The 22,297-nt window shown below is 35.0% G+C and overlaps 1 protein-coding gene across 1 annotated transcript; it reads left to right on the top strand.

Annotated features, from left to right (window-relative positions):
- The first annotated feature begins 16,255 nt into the window (after positions 1 to 16,255).
- NPC2 (non-specific phospholipase C2) lies at positions 16,256 to 21,799 on the top strand. The gene is made up of 4 exons (XM_006854761.4): positions 16,256 to 17,679; positions 19,420 to 19,721; positions 20,735 to 20,914; positions 21,429 to 21,799. The coding sequence occupies exons 1-4, from the start codon at positions 16,733 to 16,735 to the stop codon at positions 21,734 to 21,736; spliced, it is 1,737 nt and encodes a 578-aa protein (XP_006854823.2). The 5' UTR covers positions 16,256 to 16,732; the 3' UTR covers positions 21,737 to 21,799.
- The last annotated feature ends 498 nt before the right edge of the window (positions 21,800 to 22,297 follow it).

Here is a 22,297-nt window from a genome sequence, read left to right as displayed (position 1 = left end):
AACAAAGTAAAAAACAAAGCACCTAGAACACCAAAAAATGAGTTCTCTTTAACACTGTCTCTCACTAAAACATAGCGCACAACAAACTCACAATGAAGTTCAAGCCTTTTACTCAAATTCCCTCTCTAAAACAGAGCATACCAAGCTCTCAAGAGAAAACGCAATTGCAGTGCAATCTCTCTCTCTTTTTCTCACTCTTTCTCTTTCTAACAAAATGGTTTTAATCCATTTAAAAGAGTAAAATTCCTACAACACCACAACCATTAGATTAGATGCAATCCAATGGCCTAAAATAAAAGAGATAAAAGTTAAATAAAACTCCCACATGTGTGATTTGTTTTCACATATGTAACAATCTCCCACCTGAAGACAAATCACAAAGTCCTTGAAATAATCACCAATGCACCACTCTACATCCACCCGATGTTACGTCTCCTCCAACCCCGAAAGTCTTTTATACATCGTATTCTTTTCATTTGAGACAACCATTGCTAACATATTAGCAAGGTTATTCTCAGTGTGAATCTTGTCCACCTGCAAATGTTTACGTTCAAGGGCCAACCAAATAACATGATATCTAACATCTATATGATTTGTCTTGGAATGATAAACTGCATTATTAGCTAGATGAATCACACTCTGGTTATCATAGTGCATAACATATTTATCCTGCTTTACCCCAAACTGACCAAGTAACTTTCTCAACCAAATCATTTCTTCGCTACCTCAATCAACGCCACATACTCAGCTTCAATTGATGACAAGGCAATAATATCCTGCAACCTTGACATCTAGCTGACTGCACTACCACCAACATTGAAATATATCAAGTGGTAGACCTTCTAGTATCACAACATATTGCATAATCTTCATCAACATAACTAATAACTTCCAATGATGGATTTCCAAAACACAAGCATACATTTCGCATCCCCTTTAAATACCGAAGAATCAACTTAACTACTTGCCAAGGTTCCCAACTTGGATTAGACATAAATCTAGAAACAACTCCCACTGTATGGGCAATGTCAGGTCTAGTACAAACCATTGTATACATTAAACTACACATTACAAAAGTATATGGAACATTCTTCATCTTACTTTTAGCTACCTCATTCATTGGAGAGTTCCTTTTAGACAATTTGAAATGTGTAGCTAATGACGTAGAAACAGGTTTACAGTCCATCATATTGAAGCGCTCAAGAACTTTAGAAATATATTTAGATTGACTTAACCAAAGCTTATCTTGCTTTCTGTCTCTATGGATGTGCAAGCCCAAAATCTTTTTGGCTGGTCCAAGATACTTGGTGGCAAAATGTTTGGACATATCAAGCTTTAAACACTTGATTTCACTCAGATCACTACTAGCAATAAGCATATCATCAACATAAAATAACAAAACAGTAAAAGAATCATATGTTGCATCCTTGAAGTACATACAATGATCAAAATCGCATCTATAATAACCTTCACCCAGTATAAAACCATCAAATTTCATACGCCATTGTCTAGATGCTTGTTTCAAACCATACAATTCATTTTTCAACTTGCAAACCAAATTAGGATTGGTTTTGTTCTCAAAACCTTCAGGTTGACACATATAAATTTTTTCATCACGATCACCATGTAAGAAGGTAGTTTTAATATCAAATTGTTCTAGCTCCAAATTCAAGTTAGCAACCAAAGATAAAACAACTCTAATAGAGCTATGCTTAACAATAGGATAAAAAATTTCATTAAAATCAACACTTGGTTTTTGCCCATAACCTTTCACTATAAGTCTGGCCTTATATCGTATAATATCATTTGCTTCCTACTTAATAGCATATACCCACATATTCTTCAATGTTTTCTTCCCATGTGGAAGTTCCACCAACTCCCACATATCATTCTTATGCAAAGCGTCAATCTCCACCTCCATTGCCTTATGTCACTTGTCAGCATTAGGGCAATAAATAGCCTTCTGAAAAGATTCAAGTTCACCACTATAAGTATACAAAGCATAATATAAGGAAGAAAAAAAATTTTGTGTGGGCTTGTGAGGGCGTGTAGATCTTCTTCTAGCTCAAGTGTAACTGGTAGTTCTTCTTCATCTTGAATTAACTCAGTGTCATCTCCATAACTAGTATCACCTACATCAAAACTATCTTAAGCTTGAGTTTGACTCTCTTGCACTTGTCGAGGTAAAACAATGGGAATTGGTTTTTGTATATCCACAACAAGTCTTTCTTGTTGGGTTTGGTGATAGGTAAATCACCATACCCATATTTTCTTCTAAATATTAGGGTATTATGAAAAATAAAAAATTGATTTTCTTGGGAAGCAAGAAAGTGATATGTTTATAAGAGAGTAAAAGATGACATACTAACCATACTTTGAGTGTCACCCCTATGGGGGTTATGGGAATGGATCTCTAATATGGTGGTGAGTCTCCAAGAGAGAGCTACATGGCCTCTGAGAGAGGGGCAATATTCTCATGAGTTTTGAATTGGTTAACTTCAACTTCTAGAGAGAGAAAATCTCTATGCTGCTCTCGAGAAAGATCAACAGTATTATGGTGGGAAAGATGATGTTGATCGATAGTGTTGCTTGGCTGCTAGAGCGGGTTTAGAAGGTAAGATCGGTGATAGTCTTTTACTAATGTTTAGAGATAGATATTATCTCTTGTAACCTAAAACTGTAATCTTCATTGTGATAGTGGATTTCTAGTTACTGAGGCCGTGGATGTAGCCCTACAGGGTGAACCACATAAATCATGTGTTGTTGTGGTGTGCTTTTTATATTTGCTTTATTTCTCACACTCGATTTATCATTGTATTCATCTACTTCGCATTTGACCAACTGAGTACACAATATTGGGTGGGATCCCGGTATTTGGGATTCTCGGTTCCACAAGCTAAGGGGTTCCTGAGATCCCTACACATCTGAATGCACACAAGTATGAGTTTTTCTCTACCATTATCAACATGACCACCCTCAAATCCTTTCAAAACGATCCAAAATATAAGAACCAAACTCCCATTTGTGACCATGGTTCCTTCTCATTTCCCTTCTCCTCAAACTCGAAACCATAATGGAAAATGATGCCTTTTGGAACTAGGCAATTTCTTGGGCAATTTTGAACTCTGTTTGTACCAAATTAACTGTGACAATTGCATTGGATCTGACCTGACCAGTGATTTCATTGCTGAAGAGGAGTCAAGAACCTGTACTTTCAACGAAACTGGATCGAGCTTTAGGGCTTTCATGAAGAAGAAAACTGGCAGCAATGAGGGTTAGGGTTTGGGTAAAGAGAAAACTGTCATGAAAGCAGTAGAGGATTAGTAGAGCTCGAGGTTTTGCCTATTCACCAAACCGAGCCCGCTAATATTAGGTCCCTCCCTTCATGTTAAAGTTACAAAGGCACAATCACCCTCTTTTTTTGGGTTGTTTCCCAGCTCCTAGAGCAGTTTTTAGGTGACTGGAAAGTCAGTGGTCTTGGAATTACTCAGCAAATGTTAATGTTTTGGGTCTTTATAGGAGGCCTTTACTGAAAAATCAATGGGGCTTAAATTTTCCAGCTGTTTTTGGACGCGCCTCATAGGACAAATCAAACGTACAGAGTAAGAGGGAAGTTTTGATAAAGGGCAAAAGGGAGTCATTTTATATTTTGTTTGGATCAATAATATGTGGTCAAATGGGGTTATTTAGGTTCAGGGGATTGGAAGATACAAAAGATTGGAACCCTATGAAGCTATAAAGGTTTTGAAACCTTGAGTCTCATGATAAATGCGTTTAAAAAATAGAGGCAATTTCCCGAAAATAAAACAATAATAAGATCAAAGTAAACTCAAAGTAATATTAAATAAGTGATACGTAATTCAAAAATGACCTTATAATAATCAGGGTCCAATGTAGTGTGCGGACAGCACAAGGTTTGGCTTCACGTTTAAAAGGGAACCCGCATTTCATGACTAGTGCTAAATAACTCCTAGCATGGTATGAAAATTTATTTATTTTTCTAATTATAAAATTTAAAATTTTAAAAATAATGCAAATCTTAGAAATCCATGGACATTTGAAAATAGATGCCCTATATAATTTGTTATAAGATACTATTTTAACAGTATTTTTTTTTTTTTTCAAATCTACAATTGTGGAGGTCAAGATGGTAGTGCAGCTTTACTTTATATCAATAGTTTGCCCCGGTCGTATATGAAGTTCTTCCCAAAAAATGAATGGGTGAAATCAGTAGTTGCATCTATACGTGTAAGGGTGGTAATAGACCCGATCCGGGTCTGGGTATAGGTCCAAAAAATTGGATCCGGCCAGTGGTTTAAACAACAAATCGGTGCCCTGGATCGGGCACTCCAAATAACTATCCGGATAGGGGAATCGGCGTTTTGGATCGAGAATCGGACGAATCGGTCAAATTTGGCCTTAAAAATTATTATTAAAAATCATTATAAATATTTTTTTTTAGGAATCCAATAAGAAATGATGGTACTACATTAATAACTTTTTTTTTTTTGCATCAATATGCGAATATTGAAATGTTTTTTCTCTGTATGAAGATTATCATCAAACAATTATTAAAACCTAACTAAATACAATATTATATATTGAAATTAGAATTATTGGTTTGTATTTTATTATTTTATCATCATTTTACTATACAAATAAGAATAAATTTGAAATTTATCTTATAATATCATCTACTTTAAAAAATCTAATTTACAACTATAACAAAAATAATACATTGCATAATTTATAGTGTAAATAAATTAATAAATAAAATATAAGATTTGATTATCATTGTAATTAGTATAGTTATAAATTACAATATTATAATAAACGTGATTCAAGAAACAAGGGTATGACCCTTACAAATAAATGTATTAATAATTAGTGTTGAGAGAAATATAGAATTTAATAACATAAATTTACAATCATATTTTAATAAAATTAAGAAAATAAATCAAGAAATTCATATTTGCAATGTGGGATATTTGATAAAGCAACTTGAAATAAATTCTAAAGTGGTGTAAGCTAGTGTTTTTTTCTCTATTAAAATATCACATAAACGTTTTTTTTTTTTTTAATGTTCAATAAACCAGTATTAATATTCTTTTTTCTTTTATTAATATCCTATGAGCTAGTACTATTTTTTTTTAATCTCAATTAGCTAATAGCCAAATAGTATTGGTCTCTTTTTTTTTGTATAAGTAAATTTAAATTTTTTTTGGTGAATGATAGGGATGGTGGGCCCTTTAAACCAATTATTATTTTAATAATTTTCCTCATTTTTTTTTATCTTAAATTTTTTTTCAAAAAATCACTATAAATCTCTTAAAATAGTGTTCTTTTAGTTTCTAAAAGAAATTAGGAGTGATGCATTATGTACTTCATTATTTTGTAAAAATAAGTGTATACTAAGATGTTATTTTCCTGTCTGGATGTCTGTATAATTATTAATTGTAATATAGTATTATCATATTATATCGAAATAATTTAAAAATATTAAAAAATACTTCCATATTATAAGATTAAAAAATTTAATTTCTCACATAAATTAGTATCACATCAAAGTATCAAAACATTTATTTATTCGTTTTACTCATCCAAAATTAATACAACCTAATTAACTATAATAATATATATTGAAATTGAAGTTGTTGATTTATAACTTTATATTTTATAATTATTTTATTATACAAATAAAAATATAAAATCTTATAATATCATCTAATTTAATAATCTTATTTACAATTATAAGAAAAAATAATATATTACAAAATTTATAATATAAATAAAGTAATAAATAAAATACAAGATTTGGTTATTAATAAATTAAAGAAATTCATATTTGCAATATGGGATAATTGATAAAACAACTTGAAATAAATTCTAAAGTGGCATGAGTTAGTGTTATTTTTCTCTCTTAAAATATCATATAAAGTAATATTTTTTTAATATTCAATAAATTTAATATGCCCAATGTGGCAATTAAGTTTATATAATAAAATAAATAAATTATATGAGCTAGTACTAATTTTTTAATCCCAATTAACTAATTAATTAATTATTAATCATATAATGAAATAATCCCATGAGATAATAGCTTAATAGAGCTTTTATGTTCCTTTTGGGAAAGTAAATTTAAATTTTTTTTTTGAAAGATAGGGGTGGCACCCAATTATTATTTTTAATATATTTTTTTATCATATAATTTAATTGCCACATTGGGCATACACTTTCTTATTCATGACACGCCCTTCCCTAATGGTACACCACTACACCCACGTAATATATAAATAAATTGGCCCTTAGTTATGCACCGATAAATTGCCCCTTGGTTATGCACGGAATCGATGGGGAGTTATTCTTGAAAGTTCATTGAGAATGAATTGTCCCACATCGAAGGGATGTGGAAAGAAAAGGGCACATAAAACAATCGAGCCAACCCAAGATAACAAGTATTCGGTTGAGGGCCATGTGTAAGTGGGCTTATGCTTTAACGTAATAAAAAATTAAAATAATATATTAGTAAAATTTAAATTCAAAGAGGTGAAGACTTCTTACTTTAAAAACTTATGAGATTTTTCTCTTTGGTCGAAACGCTGTGAACTCCTCTCTCTAACCGAATTTTTATCGGAAGCTCCATCTCAAATATTTGTGAGTAAGTGACATCATCTTCTTGAAAAATAGTCTGTTTTTAATAAATAGTGATATTTCCATCCAAGATTTTTGTTTTATAAGTTGTGTGTAAGTGACCTCATTGTCTCGAAAAATAATCTATTCTTTTTAAAAATAAAATGAAATAATTATTTCTGCTTATTATCATGAATTTTCGTCGCGATAAATTTTATGCGCACGCGACCTCATTATCTTGAAAAATAATCTTTTTATTAAAAATTGTGATATTTTATCTATATTAAAAATTTTAAATGCTGTAAATTCTTAGAAAAATAAATTTATTTATTTTTCTTGTCTATTGTTAGAAAATTTTAGATACTATCAAATTATTAGAAATAAATGTGATATTTCTGCTTTTAGTAAAATTGTGAGATTTCTTTCTACTAGTTTTAAATATTTAGACATTGTAAATTTCATGTGCAAATGACTGCCTTATTAGCATTTGATTATAGCATTGTTGTGAAATGTTTATTTGCAAATTAACATCCCATAAATTGTGATAATTCCGTATTTTTGAATTTCTAAAAGAGTTTTTCTATACATACTAAATGCTAGAATGTCTTTACGAACTGCTACCTTTCTAAATTTGAGCCCAAATATTTGATTGGTTATTTTTAAAATGTTATTGAAAGTGACTGTTATTAATGGTTTCAGTGAAATTCATATTAATGATTTTAGTGATATATTGAGTACATGATATTGCTGCATTCGAATGTTTAAAGAGACTTAGAAATACTTTAAGTGGACCTACAGAGATTAAGTGGACCTATTTGGGATGCCGATAGGGATTAAGTGGACCCATCAGGACGTTGATGGGGTATATAGGTGACCTACTTGGGACGCCAGTAGGGTATTTTGTGAAATCCTTTGAATTATGCACTGCCGTTAAAGTGTTATATGCATTTCAATCATTTGGATTGTGTTTAATTGTGCATTTCTGAAAGTGAAATTGTTATCTATAAATGCTAGTGTTCGCATTATTTTTATTGACCTCCATTTTGAAAGTTTGTTTATATCTTTCATCAATGATTATTTTTAGGATTATGATGATCACTTACTGAGTAGCCAAACTCATCAAACTATGATAAACATTTTTTCAGGATAACTATGGATTCATTTTGAGTGCTAGTCAAGATCAACCTTGGAAGATATTGTTATTCTGCTAGCTTTCTTTTGTTACTTTGTAAGACCTCGCCACTGTAAATTTGTTCTATCAAGAGATGTATATATGTTTTTTGCTGTCACATCTCAGGAATATCTGTATTGTAAATTCTTGGGGTGAGACAGTTATGCACCGATGGTGTGGGAAGAATAATACACCGAATTGATGGGGAGTTGTTCTTGGAAGTTCATTGAAAATGAATTGTCCCACATCAAAGGATGTGGGAAGAAAGAGCACATAAAACAATCGAGCCAACCCAAGATGATAAGCATTCGGTTGAGGGCCATTTGTAAGTGGGATTATGCAGTTGAGGATTTAATTCGTTTCGTGGCCATGTGACGTCATCATGGAAATTCTAGGTAGAGAATCATCGGAATCCCATTTTTCTACATGACCCAAAACAGGCTGGGTGATTCTAATCCGGATCGCCCGAATAGAATAGCTCGAATCCCATTTTTCTACACGATTCGGAATGGGGTGGGTGATACCTGATCCGGATCACCTGATTCCAGATCGGGTCACCGATTTTTAAAACACTGGACCCGACAGATGGACCTGGGTTTTTCGCTGGTCCGAATAAGTCCAGGTCGGTGACCCTGGTTTGGCAGGAAAGATCCTTCCTCAAAGGGTACGGATAAGTACTAACAATGAGGGAATTTTTACGCGGTAAGTGAAGGGTAAAATTTACCCTCTTAGATCCTTGGAGAAAGCCTCCCAAGCTTCCGTAGCTTGGTTTGAGTTCAACTCCCTTTTTTTCCCTTGCTTTGCTTACTTTATATGAAATAAATTATTATTTTTAATATTTTTTTCTTTTTTTATTGTATAATTTAATTGCCTCCATTAGGCATACACCTTCTTATTCATGACACGCCCTTCCCTAATGGTACACCACTACGCCCACGTAATATATGAATAAATTGTCCCTTGGTTATGCACCGATGGTGTGGGAAGAATAATACACCGAATCGATGGGGAGTTTTCTTGAAAGTTCATTGAGCGAAGGGATGTGGGAAGAAAAGGGCACATAAAACAATCGACCCAACCCAAGATGATAAGTATTCGGTTGAGGGCCATGTGTAAGTGGGCTTATGCAATTGAGGATTTAATTCGTTTCATGGCCACGTGACCTCATCAGGGCGATTCTAGGTAGAGAATCATTTGAATCTCGTTTTTCTACACAATCCGGAACAAGCTGGGTGATACCTGATCCGGGTCTCCCGGATAGAATTGCCTGAATCTCGTTTTTCTACAAGATCCCGATCGGGCTTGGTGATACTGATCCAGATCGCACGATTCCGGATCGAGTCGTCGATTTTTAAAACACTGGACCCAGCTGGTGGACTTGGGTTTTCCGCGGGTTCAAATGAGTCTTGGGTCGGTGACACGGTTCGGCAGGAAAGACCCTCCCTCAAAACAACCACACACGAAGGGCACGGATAAGTACCAACAATGAGAGAATTTTTGCGCGGTAAGTAAAGTATAAAATGTTTACCTATCGCTTGGATTCGGGGGACGTATCAAGGTAAAAGTTACCCTCTTAGATTATTGCCTTCCAAGCTTCTGTAGCTTGGTTTGAGTTTAACTCCCTTTGCTTTTCCTTACTTTGTTTAGTTTATATTCCTGTATGATTAGCTTTCAGGTGTCTTCTTAATTAGGGCTCAATAGGATAAAATCAATTTAAAGAAAATGAAGTAAAGGAAAATGCAAAAAAGGGAACAAATTAGTCTTAGAAATGCAAAAGATAAGGCTGACAGAAAACGACAGCCTTCCGGTGTCACCTCTCCTAAGAGGCATTACTGGTTAATAGAGAAAGGTACTCGACTTGTGATCAAAGTACCCCGGAGGATTCAAGAGAACAGAGTGTGTGGGACCCATCACGAATCGTTTTTGAAGGGCCCCCTTATGTGATATGCATGACAATGATAATGAATTATGAAATGCAAGAAGCGGTATAGACAAAGATGGCGATGAATATGTAGTGGATGGGATTTTAGGGTTGCATAAAGTGACAATAAATTGAATTTATTAATGAAAATTCTTATGCATGTGCCAATAAATAATACAAGAAGTTTATGTATGATATTGGGAAATTTTTTTATGAATGATGATGATAAGTGGTGTCTATGTGTACATTTGGTAAACAAACAATGAATACTTAGAAAAGATTAGAATTAATGCGAAATAAAAGAATATGAAGAAGTGAAGGGACATTTGAGTAAAAAGAAGGGTGTGGTTTCTATAAGGTTGCAATAGTAAACAAACAATCCAAATAAGGTGCACCGCCAAATTTTATTATAACTTGTAATTTTGGTGTAAAAAAATCTTAGAAATCTCTCAAAAACTATTTTCATATCTAATTATAAAATTTTAAACTCTAAAAATGGTTAAAAAAGTAGATCTATAAACATATGAAAATCTCGAAAATGAACAGTCTATATAATATGTTGCAACATGCACTATTTTTGGGACTCGAAATCGTTTTCTTTTCATAGTCATACATCTCGATGTTGATATTATCAATTAGAGGGTTTTTCATCATTAAAACAACCCTTTTTGATGGATTTTTTAGGTGCATCTGTAATTCTACAATTTAAGGTTGCAACGTTATATAAACTTTTTCTTAAAAAGAATGGATGTAAGGAAGAGAGAATATCAAGATCAACAACGATTAAGAGAATATGACTAAGAGAGAGATATCGAGATATGAGGATGAGGGGAAGAGATAGAGATGAAAAAGGGAGAGAGTGAGATGGGGGGAGAGAGAGAGAATGAGATAGAGATAAGAGAGAGTTTGGAAAGAGGGAAAATAAGGAAGATAGAAAGAGAGAAAATGAAGGAAGAGAGAAAGACAGAGACGAGAAAGAGGTAAAGAGAGATATGGGTTTGAGAGAGAAAGAGAAGGAGATAAGGATGGGAGAGAGAGAAAGAATGAGAGAAATTAGAGGGAGAAAGAGAGAAAGAGAAAAACGAGAGGGCGAGAGAGAGCTAAGAGAGAAAGGGATATTGGAGGAGAGAAAGAAGGGGAGTAACGAGAGAGAATAAGAGAAATAAGGAGAGAGAAGTCGTGTGAGGGAGAGAAAGGAAAGATGAGAGTGAGAGATTTATGGTGGGTGAGAGTGGGATTTGGAGAGATTTTTTACAAAGAAAAACAAGGCGTGTGAGAGAGATTTATGGAGAGGAGAGAGAGTAGTGAACCATTCAACTTTTTCAATTGACATGGATAAATGTAAGGCCATGACAACCCCAATTGACAAGACAACGAAGCTTAGTAAAAAAAGTGCCCTAGTTATGATGATGTAGAGGAAAAGAAAATTATGGAGAGAGTACCATATAAAAGTACAATGGGATCCCATATGTATGCAATGACAGTGACAAGGCTTGACTTATCTTTCGCCAGGAGCATGGTTAGCCGGTTCCAATTCAATCTAGGATTGGAACATTAGAAAGCAGTTAAAAGAATTTTGAGATAGTTAAAAGAGATTGTGAATTACACATTAACATATGGGGGAGGATCGAAAATTGTTCTTAAAGGATATTCCAATGCAAGCTATCAAGGGGATCTAGATGATGCGAAGTCAATATCTGGATATGTGTTCATGCTTGGATGAGGGACTGTTTCTTGAAAATCAAAAAAACATGATGTAATAGCATTGTCCACCATGGAATCAAAATATGTGGCGTGTTGCAGATTAGAAAATATCTTAATCAACTTGATTTTAAGCCAATACAGTGTGGGGCTGTGAGACTCTACTACGACAACATGACCGCTATATGCCTATCTAAGCAGCCCAAATTCCATAAAAATTCCAAGCGTATAAAACCCTTCTTCTATCATCTGCGCAATGAGATGCAGTATGGGGAGATTGACATCAACTACATACCTATCGAGGTGATAAAGCTGATCCACTCACAAAAGAGCTTGTTCCAAATGTTTTTACAAAGCATGTAAGAGAGATGGGTATGAGAGAAAGTGAGGAACAGAGATTATAAGGTCTTTAAAGGCCAAGTAAGAGATATTGAGTTTATGTGGCTTTTAAAGACCTTATGAGATATTGTATAAAATATTTTAAATAAATGAAATATAAACTCAGTGGGAGTATAGTCCTCTTGTGGACCTCACCAAAAAAATGTTATTTGTTGATACTTGGACTCAGCTCGACGAGCTAGGCCAGCAGAGGTTTGAAAAAACCCAAGATACTTGAGCATAGGGATCTAACCAATAAATGTTTAGTGTGTTAACCCTTGATGAGGTCTGTGTATGCTTGGATGAGAGCCGATGGACTGTGTGCCCTTACGTATGATGAATAGCCTTTAAAGATAAGGGTTAAACGCTATCGTTGTATCATCATACGGCAAATACATAGATAGTCGTTATGAGATTCATCAATAAAGGTGAAGCGTATACATGTGCGAGATATTACCACTATATACCATAGAGTCATGGTTGCATCATGGTCTGGACGATCATGATTTTTGTCTTTAGGGGAGAACTTGAAATCCATAAACTGTGATTGCATTCCCTATTCTATTAGCTGACTGTATTAGTCTAATCATGAGCTCCTGTAGTGAACTGTAGGTCATGGGAACTGCTGAGTCAGTTTGAGAAAGCTAGGCGGACTGTGATTCGAAGTTGAAAGTGGAGTGCTCCCATATATTGATAAGTTCCTAGATCTAATGGATCTCATTCCCATCAAAATTAATTAATTTTATATTATGTGTTTTTTAGAATGTTTATTTGAATTTTTATGAATCTTCTGATATTTTATTTATGTCATTTGGATTTATAAATTAAAAAAAATTTAATTTTTCAATGTTTTAAATAAAATATAAGATTTAAAAATTCTAAATACAAAATAAAATATTTTCTAAAATATATAGGACCCTCCATAAAATATGGGGCCCCATATTTAAAACGTGGATTGGGTGGGGCCTACGTGTGGCCACCAAAAAGGTGGCATACCCTACCCATTAGGATTAACGTGTTCATCAAATTGGGTAATAGTTATCCCCTTGTTTGTTGACTTATCTTTTGGATATAGCCAACTTAGTAAATTTAAATGTTTGATGGGAATAGATCTAAGAAATGGAGGATAAGGCTCTAGTTCATCTATTTGAATCTTGATGTTGGATCAAAGAGAAGGATGACTCAAATATCTTACCTCACAAGTTTTTTTAACTTGACAGTTGAGATTTAACCTTATTAATTGAGGCAAAACTTAAGGCATAGAAAATCTACCTCATAAAATTCATACACCTATTCTCTCTTCTCTCTCTAAGGATTTTTATCTCTCTAAGACTTCCCCTAGGGGCACACCCCATCTAGGCTATATCTCTCTCTTAGTTGCTAAGGGTGACCCGCACCACCTCTACCTTGCTAAGGGTGGCACACACCACCAACTAGCCACCTTCTCATATAATAAGGGTGGCACACACCCAACCAGTAGTACCTCTCTCGAGTTCTCTCTTTGGGTGGCACACTTAAGCCTAGGTGGTGTCTTTCTTTTGTAGGTAGTAAAGGGGTGGAACCCCTTGCTAGTAGATATATCTCTCTCTCTTCGATTTCTATCTCTAATCTCTCTAACAATCAAGCAAAGGAGGCTTGATCAAGACTAAGGCATTGAGGCCTTAGATAGTTGGTTCTAGATTGAGATCCATATGTCATATATAGTTAGTTCTTGATTGAGATCCATATGTCATTAGGTCAATTTTTGCTATAATAGGAAAATCAAGAGGCAGATCATAAATCCTGAGCATTATTGGAAGGAGGAGACTCGGCGTGGGGTGTACTAACCCTAGTGGAGGTAATCTCCGACAATTTTACTTCTTTAAATCTTTATTTGTGATTTGATCTTCTCTTCTCATAAAATAAATAAGTCTATTTTTGTTTGTTAAATAAAGAATTGTATTTGAAGAGATAGCAATTGAGAAGCGACTTTATTTTATTTATTTCAAGAGTGGTTTGATTATAATTAAACATTATAAGTGATCTTGCCAATGTAGAAATAAATAAATTTTTAAATATATATACACCGTGCTTTATCACAAAGTCATTTTTTCAGAAAACATACAAGAGGAACTAATAGTTACAGAGGAGCACCTGGTGAAGAAGAGCTGCCTTCTTAACTTTTCATGAATTTTGGAGGCTCGAAAAAATCTATTAGAAACAAAGGTCTCGCACGAAATGGTTAAAGATAGGAGATTGAATTGCGAAGTTCTTTCATGTGATAGCCAATGCCCGAAGGAGACGAATGAAATCTTAGCCTTACAATTCCCTATAGTCCCATAGGGAGTTGTAGACAAGAAATGACGCCATCCTAAACCTCTTTGCCAAAGCTTTTACTAGTGAGCATCAATTTGGAGTGACAATAGGTAAAACCTACATATCAACCTATCTTTTCTAGGCAACAATGCTATTAGAAATCTTGAGCAACCAGTAGACTTTCTCTCTCAAGAAGTGGAATTTAGACCAACTCAAATTTTCATAGGAAAACTATCTCTATATACGAGGTTAAGTCTCCCTCTCTCTCTTGAAGACCCATCTCCTACTTGGGGCCATTTGTTTAAAACTAATTTTTAAATCTACACATTTTTCATTGTAACGACCAATCATAAAAAAGCAAGATTTGAAAACACTACCTAAAAAATATTTTTTAACCCAATTAATAGGAAATGCATAGAATGAAACATTTATGTTTGAATCAAGGAGGTCACAGTCATATTATTATTAGATGTGAAATTGAGTGGTTGAGGACGTGTCATTGATTAGTTATAAAGTCAAAAATAAAATTTTCCGAACGTTTCTGACACACTTCAATATATTAGATTTCACATCCAATGGTTAAAAATGATTGTGACCTCTTTCTACCATAAAGAAATTGTCTCAATGTATACAATCCCCAATCAATATAGGATATCCATATTAGTAAGATGCGTAGATCTAGGTCTTAGAAAGATTTTTTTCCTTTCCAAAATTTTAATATAACTTTATTACCATGACATAAACATTGTTAAAAAAAAGAAAAAAAAAATATATTTTGATTTGATAAAGGCCTAAATCTTGAAATTCACCAAATTGATAATGTAGATTCATTTTTAAAAGGGACTCATTTTTATCATACCTAGAGTGCAAATTAAATTTTATTTTATTTTAAAATTGATTGTTAGTATGAAGATAGTGTATGTGCAAAATTTAGAGTCATACAAATGTCATTACTATAGTCTTCTAGAAGTACATTCTCATTGTATTACGATGACTAGGGTCATGAGATCATTTTCCTAAAATAAATTAAAGCCACAATATATCTAAAATAAATAGAAACCACTTCTATCCACGAGCTCAAATCATGAAACCTCACACACTATACAAGCAAGGCTACGTTGTAGCACATAGGCATCTACCTCCACTGTCCGCCTTGAATGATAGACGGCAGGTTCAGGGCGTTCAATTGTAATCCAGGCACGTTCATTGTGGAGCACTTTTTTAAAAGAAAATAAAACTTAGATTAGCCGAAGAAAAAAGTTTATATTGTGTGAATCTTATATTTTGAAGTAAGGTGCACCTCAAAAACCGACCTGAAAAGGTTGTTCCAATGTTTAAAAACTCTACAATTGAACTTTTTGTTCTCAATATGTATGGCTACAAAAAAAAGAAAAAAAATTCAAGTCTTAAAAATAATTGTTTTTTGTAACACATTATCTAATGGACTCGATTTCTATTTAGCCAAGCCCGCATATGTAGAAATACGGGCTTCTTGATAAATATATTTTTAAGATGGATTTTAAGACTTAATTTTTAAGGCGGTGTAATTTCTATTATGAAGATCATAAATATGAATAATTTTAAAAACTAAAAATAATAATTCTAGTAAGAAAAATTTGGACCGTTTGTTTCCATTATTTTTAGATGGAACACTTTTTTAAAGATGGATGCTTTATACTTTCTGGACCGCATATGTAGAAATGTGTTACAGCCCGCATGAAACATTTTTTTTATCTAATACCGTCTATTTTAAAAAAATTTAAATGTTTATACATCGACTCAATTTTTTACTTTAAATTTCATATTGGTGGTGAAAATAGGCCTTTTTAAGGTTATCGTGAGAGAGTTTTACCAAAACCACATCTTTTCTCAAAATTTAGAGGGGCATTTTAGTGTTAACCTTAAACCCAACCACCCTTAAAATAGGGATTATATACTATAAAACTATTTAATTATTTTTTTTGGGGGTAAATCAGTAGAGACTACAAGAACCTTGATCTTTCAAGGTCACAATTACAACTTTCTATATTTCATACAAGAAAGGCCAAAATTACATTGGGCTACATATGAAATAGGACGGCCTGTACAAGCTGTATCCCGACTTTCGAGAAATTACAATAGGAAAGTATTAAAAGCCATTTGTTGGAAAAGCCATTTTCGCCACGGGTTCTTCTATTCAATCCCTTCTTCATAGTAAAGAACCCTCGACTCTTCCAGCCGGAATTTCACACCGGAATCCCAGGTCCGGGCTGGAAAAACAGAGAGGAATACCCCGTTTATGTCAAAAGCATGAAAGCGAACAAAAATTTTAGCCTTCTTTTCACTGCAACTCTGCCATAACCATAAAGCACCAAACCCAAAAAGCATCACTCCTCTTTTCTCTGTGACTGTTCTGGCAAATCCAGAAAAGCAAAAAACCCATGAATCACCGAACCCAACAAAAAAACAATTCACCATTTCATGTGATGCTCTGAAACGGAATCAGAACTAGAGTCCAAACCCGAAAGTTTCACCGGAAAAAACCCAGCTTTCTACCTGGAAAAAAGACGAGCAAAGGTTCAGTTTGATTTGGCTTGTTCTCTGTGAGTCTGATAAAGCGGCAGGCACAAAAATTGACCGGAATTTCTTGCCGGGATATGCAGGGAATTGACGGAAAACATTGCTTAAGGTTCAGGCAAGCAATGGCGATCAAATGGGTGCTTTCTTTACTACTCTTCGCCTCAACTCTGATAACTGGCAAAACCCAAAAGGCAGCTCGACTTCCTCGCCGGAAAATGCCTGAGACTTATCGCCTGAAAGTGCCTGAAATGGCCGGAAAGTGGATCGCTTGCCTCCTTCTCTTGTCGATCCTGAGCAGCCAAGCATCCAGTGCCGTTATTTCAGGCCCCATAAAAACCGTCGTCGTTCTCGTTATGGAGAACCGCTCCTTTGACCACATGCTCGGGTACATGAAACGGCTCAACCCGGAAATTAATGGGGTAACAGGTACCGAGTCAAACCCCATATCCACCACCGATCCCGGCTCTTCCCGAGTCACATTCAAACTCGGTTCACCCTATGTGGACCCTGACCCAGGTCACTCCTTCCAAGCCATTCGGGAACAAATATTTGGCTCAAATGATACCTCGGCTCGGCCTGCTCCGATGAACGGATTCGCCCAACAAGCATTTTCCATGTCAAATTCAACCGATTTCGTGGGCAACGTGATGAGTGGGTTCGACCCGAGTCAGATAGCGGTTTACCAGTCACTCGTCACCGAGTTTGCAGTTTTTGATAGATGGTTCGCTTCGGTTCCGGCTTCTACGCAACCGAATCGGTTATATGTTCACTCGGCCACGTCAAACGGGGCAACGAGTAACATGGCTTCTTTGTTAGTTAAGGGTTATCCGCAAAAGACGATTTTCGAGAGTTTAGAAGATGAGGGTTTGAGTTTTGGGATTTATTTTCAGAATATTCCGGCAACTTTGTTTTACAGGAATTTGAGGAAATTGAAGTATATCACCAAGTTTCATCCGTATGATTTGAGTTTTAAGGGTGATGCCAAGGCCGGGAAGCTTCCTAATTATGTGGTGGTGGAGCAAAGGTGAGATTTTCCTTCTTGTTTGGGTTTTGTATTTTGTGTATATTTTTGCGCTTGTGAATTGGCTCTGGATCAGGGTTGTTTCCATCTGTGTAAGGGTGGCAAGGGCCCTGACCATTGTACCATAGAGCTGGCCCAGCCTTTGGCTATATTAGGGTTGGGGCTCGGCTGGGTTAAAAATGGATAAAAAATAAAACATTAATATAAGAAAAAAGGAGGGCCAGGCCAAATCTGACAGTCCAAGGGCCACATTTTTTGGCTCGTCTAGTCCTCGGGCCATATTTTGTGGCTCAAGCCCTACTTTCCTAGCTCGTCTGGTCCTCGGGCCATAATTTCATGGCTCAGACCTTACTTTCCTATCTCGTTCGGTCTCGGGCTGCCTATTGCCAGCTCTAACTCTTTTTGTTAGATTAAAAAAAAAACAATTTTTTTTCTCTCATTTTTTTTTTTGAAAAAGTATAAAATTAGATTATTTATTTTGGTACAAGATGATCGTAATTAATCTCGAACATTGAATATGAAATCGAGTGACTGCATGTGAATGGCCTAATTATATAAACTCCATATTTTGCCTCCCAAATCTCTCTCCCACATCACACCCAAAAAAGATACTCTCTTGCGTGCCCGTCTCTTTTTGTTCTCTTCTTTTGTCATCACTACCCCATGACCCTCTTTTTTTTTTCTTGTTTTTTAATTAAAAAAAGTAAAAACCAAAAGTTATGAAATTTTATTACAAAAGATCAGCGCATAAGATAACTCATGGGTTAGTCCTCTTTTAACGCGAAGGAAAGATATCATCACTGTCCCAATACTCTCCCTCTTTGAACTTTTTTCTTTCTCTCATTCATATTCATACGCTTAAATAACCTAAAACCGATGCGTGTTATTCTTCACTAATTCATTCCTTGTAACGAAAACGTACAAGTTTTTAATTAACAACCAAAATCTCTCTCTCTCTATCTCTCTCTCTTATTCTATATTTTCTGCTCAAGTATAACTTTTTTATGATGAATATTATATTTTAATTTTATTCTTTTTCCATATATACAATAAACTCAAATTTTAAGTATTCATGCTTCTTAACATAATTCGCTTATAAAAAAAATTAAAAATATAACTAAGTTAGAAAATGACTAAAATACCCTTACAAATTAAAAATGTTAACAGTTAATTATATTTTCTTTTACAAATGAGAGATGGTGAGAAGTAGCAACTCTTGAGCATAATTTTATGGCACCCACTTCGAAAAGGTCCGTCCTAAGCATAAAATAAAAATAAAATATAAAGAACTATTTCTAAATTTTGTTTATAAAATGAGATTTTTGTTAAAGGAAAAAATTTATATAGGGTTGTAACCTTAAAATGAAGAATGAAAGATGCACCTAAAAAATCCATCCTAAAAAGTAGTTTGGATGTCGGAAAACCCTCTAATTCATCGTCTCGACATCGAGATGTACAAATATGAAAAGAAAAAAAGATTTTGAGTCTGCAAAATAGTGTTGGACCGTTCATTTTCAAGATTTTTATATGTTTGTAGATCTACTTGTTTGATCCATTTTTAGAGTTTCAAATTTTATAATTAGAGATAAAAATAGATTCTCAAGCCATTCTAATAATTTTTAAAGCCATTCTAAGAATTTTTTATATCAAAATTGCATTTATGATAAAATTTAGAAGTGCACCTTGGATTTCCTATTAATTTTTGTGGTTCATAAGTTATAACCTTGAAAGATAAAAACACAGGTACATCGACACTAAACTGACTCCAGCTAACGACGATCACCCATCACACGACGTATACCAAGGCCAAATGTTTGTGAAGGAGGTTTACGAGACCCTTCGATCCAGCCCTCAATGGAACCAAACCTTGTTCATCATCACTTACGACGAGCACGGTGGCTTCTTCGATCACGTCCCCACCCCGGTGGACGGGGTCCCATCGCCGGACGACATTGTCGGCCCCGATCCCTTCTTCTTCCGATTCGATCGGTTGGGTGTGCGGGTCCCGACTATCATCGCCTCTCCTTGGATCAACAAGGGCACCGGTACTGTATGCCTTTACGCTGTGTTTCTTTTTTGCATGAGTGTGTACCATCCACTACTTGTGTATATGATAAGAGGCATTGTCGGCTATGTTGAAGTCCTACACCACTTGTGTATGGTGAGTAGTGGATGGTGCAGTACTGCAAGTTCAAGAGGTGGCAATGGGCTAGGTGGCAAAGCCCTCGAGAACTAGAACCTCAGCAGTAAAAAAAAAACTAGGACCAGGGAACAATAGGCCCAACCCTTAAAAACTAGGTCCTCAGCCCTTAAAAGTAGGACTAGGGTTAGGGCCACAAAAAAGCATGGCCGGCCCAACCCTATTATTTCCTTTGTTTTTTTTTTTTGGAGTGTATTAGGCCTAGTCCGGCTTGAACATGGCTAGACCTAGGCCAACGCTTAGAACTGCCCTTGAACATGGCTAGACCTAGGCCACTGCTTAGAGCTGCCCTATTGGGACAAGGGTTGGGGCTTGGACAGGCCCTCTTTTTTCTTGTTTAATTTTTATTTTTATTGTTGTTTCATTTGTTTTTAGCCTAGCCTGGCCCTAACAAGGGCCCGGCATCGGCGGATCCTAGGGGATATGGTCCGGGCCAAAGGCCAGGCCCTTTGCCACCCTTACTCTTTTTGTTTGAGGATTTCTCACTTAGGTTTACCGTCTTAGATATAGAAAAAGGTTATGTCAATTTCCATGTCTTATTCAAATAACATTTTCCGATGCCTTTTACCAACAACGTTTTGGGAAGTGAAAGAGAAGTTAATTATTCTAATTACAAATTAGTTATTTTTAATAACAAACGAAACACTCTTAGTGTAAAACGAGGACAAATTTTTTGTCTCCTATCTCTCTAAAACCCCCAAGTTTTTCCTTCTCTTTCCTTTTTTTATTCATTTCAAGTATGAAACTTTTAGGCACCCAAAGTCAAGGCCCTTGAAAATGTGAATTTATTTGATGGAAATAAAGAGCATCTATCACTAAGATTATTTAACTAACATTTTGTTCTTAATGGCTTTTCAGTTGTGCATGGACCCAATGGAGTACCCTTCCCTTCTTCGGAATTTGAGCATTCATCCATTCCTGCTACAGTCAAGAAGCTCTTCAATTTATCCTCCCCCTTTCTAACCAAAAGAGATGCATGGGCAGGCACCTTTGAGAGCATAGTGCAAGGAAGAGTTACACCCAGAACTGATTGCCCAGGTCCATATTTAGTCACTGTTTCATTATTTTAGTTCATTTTTTTTTTTTGGGGTAAATTAATTCTTTTAGGTTCATTTGTTGAACTATGTTTCTTTTTTTAAAAAAAAGAACTCCGTTTCGGAATCTGGTGTGGACCAACACGGTTCCTTAACAGAATAAGGAATTATAGTCCATGAATAATAGTCCATTTTATAGGTACTCACCTGATTTTCTTAGGTAACCTGGAAAGTTAGTCAGGGAACCGTGCCAGCCCAAAAGTTTCCACCTGTTGTATTTCTTTATTATTTTTATATTTAAAATTTTCTAATTTAAAATATTACTTAGATTTTTTTGAGTGGTTCCCACACTAGAGAACTCGCTCGATCTGGTCCAGATCAGCGATCCTGATTGACAGAGTCGGCAATCGATCTGGCCACCCAATCTAGGCTTCAAATCGCTGATTTAATTTATTGAATTTTTGGTGATTCAATCTTTAAGCGTCTTAATTCATCCAATCTTTCTTTGTTTAATGTAGTGCAACTTCCTACACCATCCAAGATTAGAATGGGGGAAGCCAATGAGGATGCTAAGCTCAGTGAATTTCAGCAAGAACTTGTTCAATTGGCAGCTGTTTTGAATGGTGACAATCTCTTGACAAGTTTTCCAGACAAGATTGGAGAAAAGATGAGTGTTAGGGAAGGGCAAAACTACATGGAGGATTCTTTGAAAAGGTTCTTCGAGGCAAGTTTTGCTGCAATAGAGCTTGGTGTGGATGAGGAACAGATTGTGAAGATGCGACCTTCTCTCACCACTAGAACTTCTCCAACCACAAATCTTCCCTAAAAACCTAGGGACTTCTTGTAATACCTTTTCATTAATAAAAGTTTATTAATAAATATAGAAAAAGTTTATATAAGTGTGAGGCCCTAATCAAATTAAGGAGCACGTCAAAAATTGAATTAGAAGAGGTGGTTTGGATGCAGAAAAATCTTTAATTGATCATCTCGACCTCAAGATGTATGGACATGAGACAATATGAATTTCAACTATTAGAAATAGCGCATCTTGTAACATATTTTCGGATCGTCAATTTTCAAAATTTTCAAATGTTCATAGATCTGCTCTATTTACATAATTTTTTAACTTTAAATTTTATAATTAGAGATGAAAATAAATTTTTAGGCCATTACAAAGATTTTCATTATTGAAACTTCATCTTTTAATACTATTTAAAGGTGTGCCTTACTTCGATTGTTTAGGGCCTCGGCCTTATACAAATCACACCTCTATTAATATTGGTAAAAAAACACAAAAGAAGAAAGACTTACGGACTTCTCTGAATTCTATGCAATCTTACCACCAATAATAGAAGGCAAGGTTATGAAGGAAAATCCAGTCTTTCGA

Source organism: Amborella trichopoda, chromosome 1, assembly GCF_054954075.1.
Source record: "Amborella trichopoda isolate Santa Cruz 75 chromosome 1, AtrichopodaSantaCruz75HAP2 v2.0, whole genome shotgun sequence".
In the NCBI taxonomy this organism is placed as follows: Eukaryota; Viridiplantae; Streptophyta; class Magnoliopsida; order Amborellales; family Amborellaceae; genus Amborella; species Amborella trichopoda.
The sequence above is the reverse complement of the archived record's forward strand: the minus strand, read 5'-3'. Positions and strand labels throughout refer to the sequence as shown.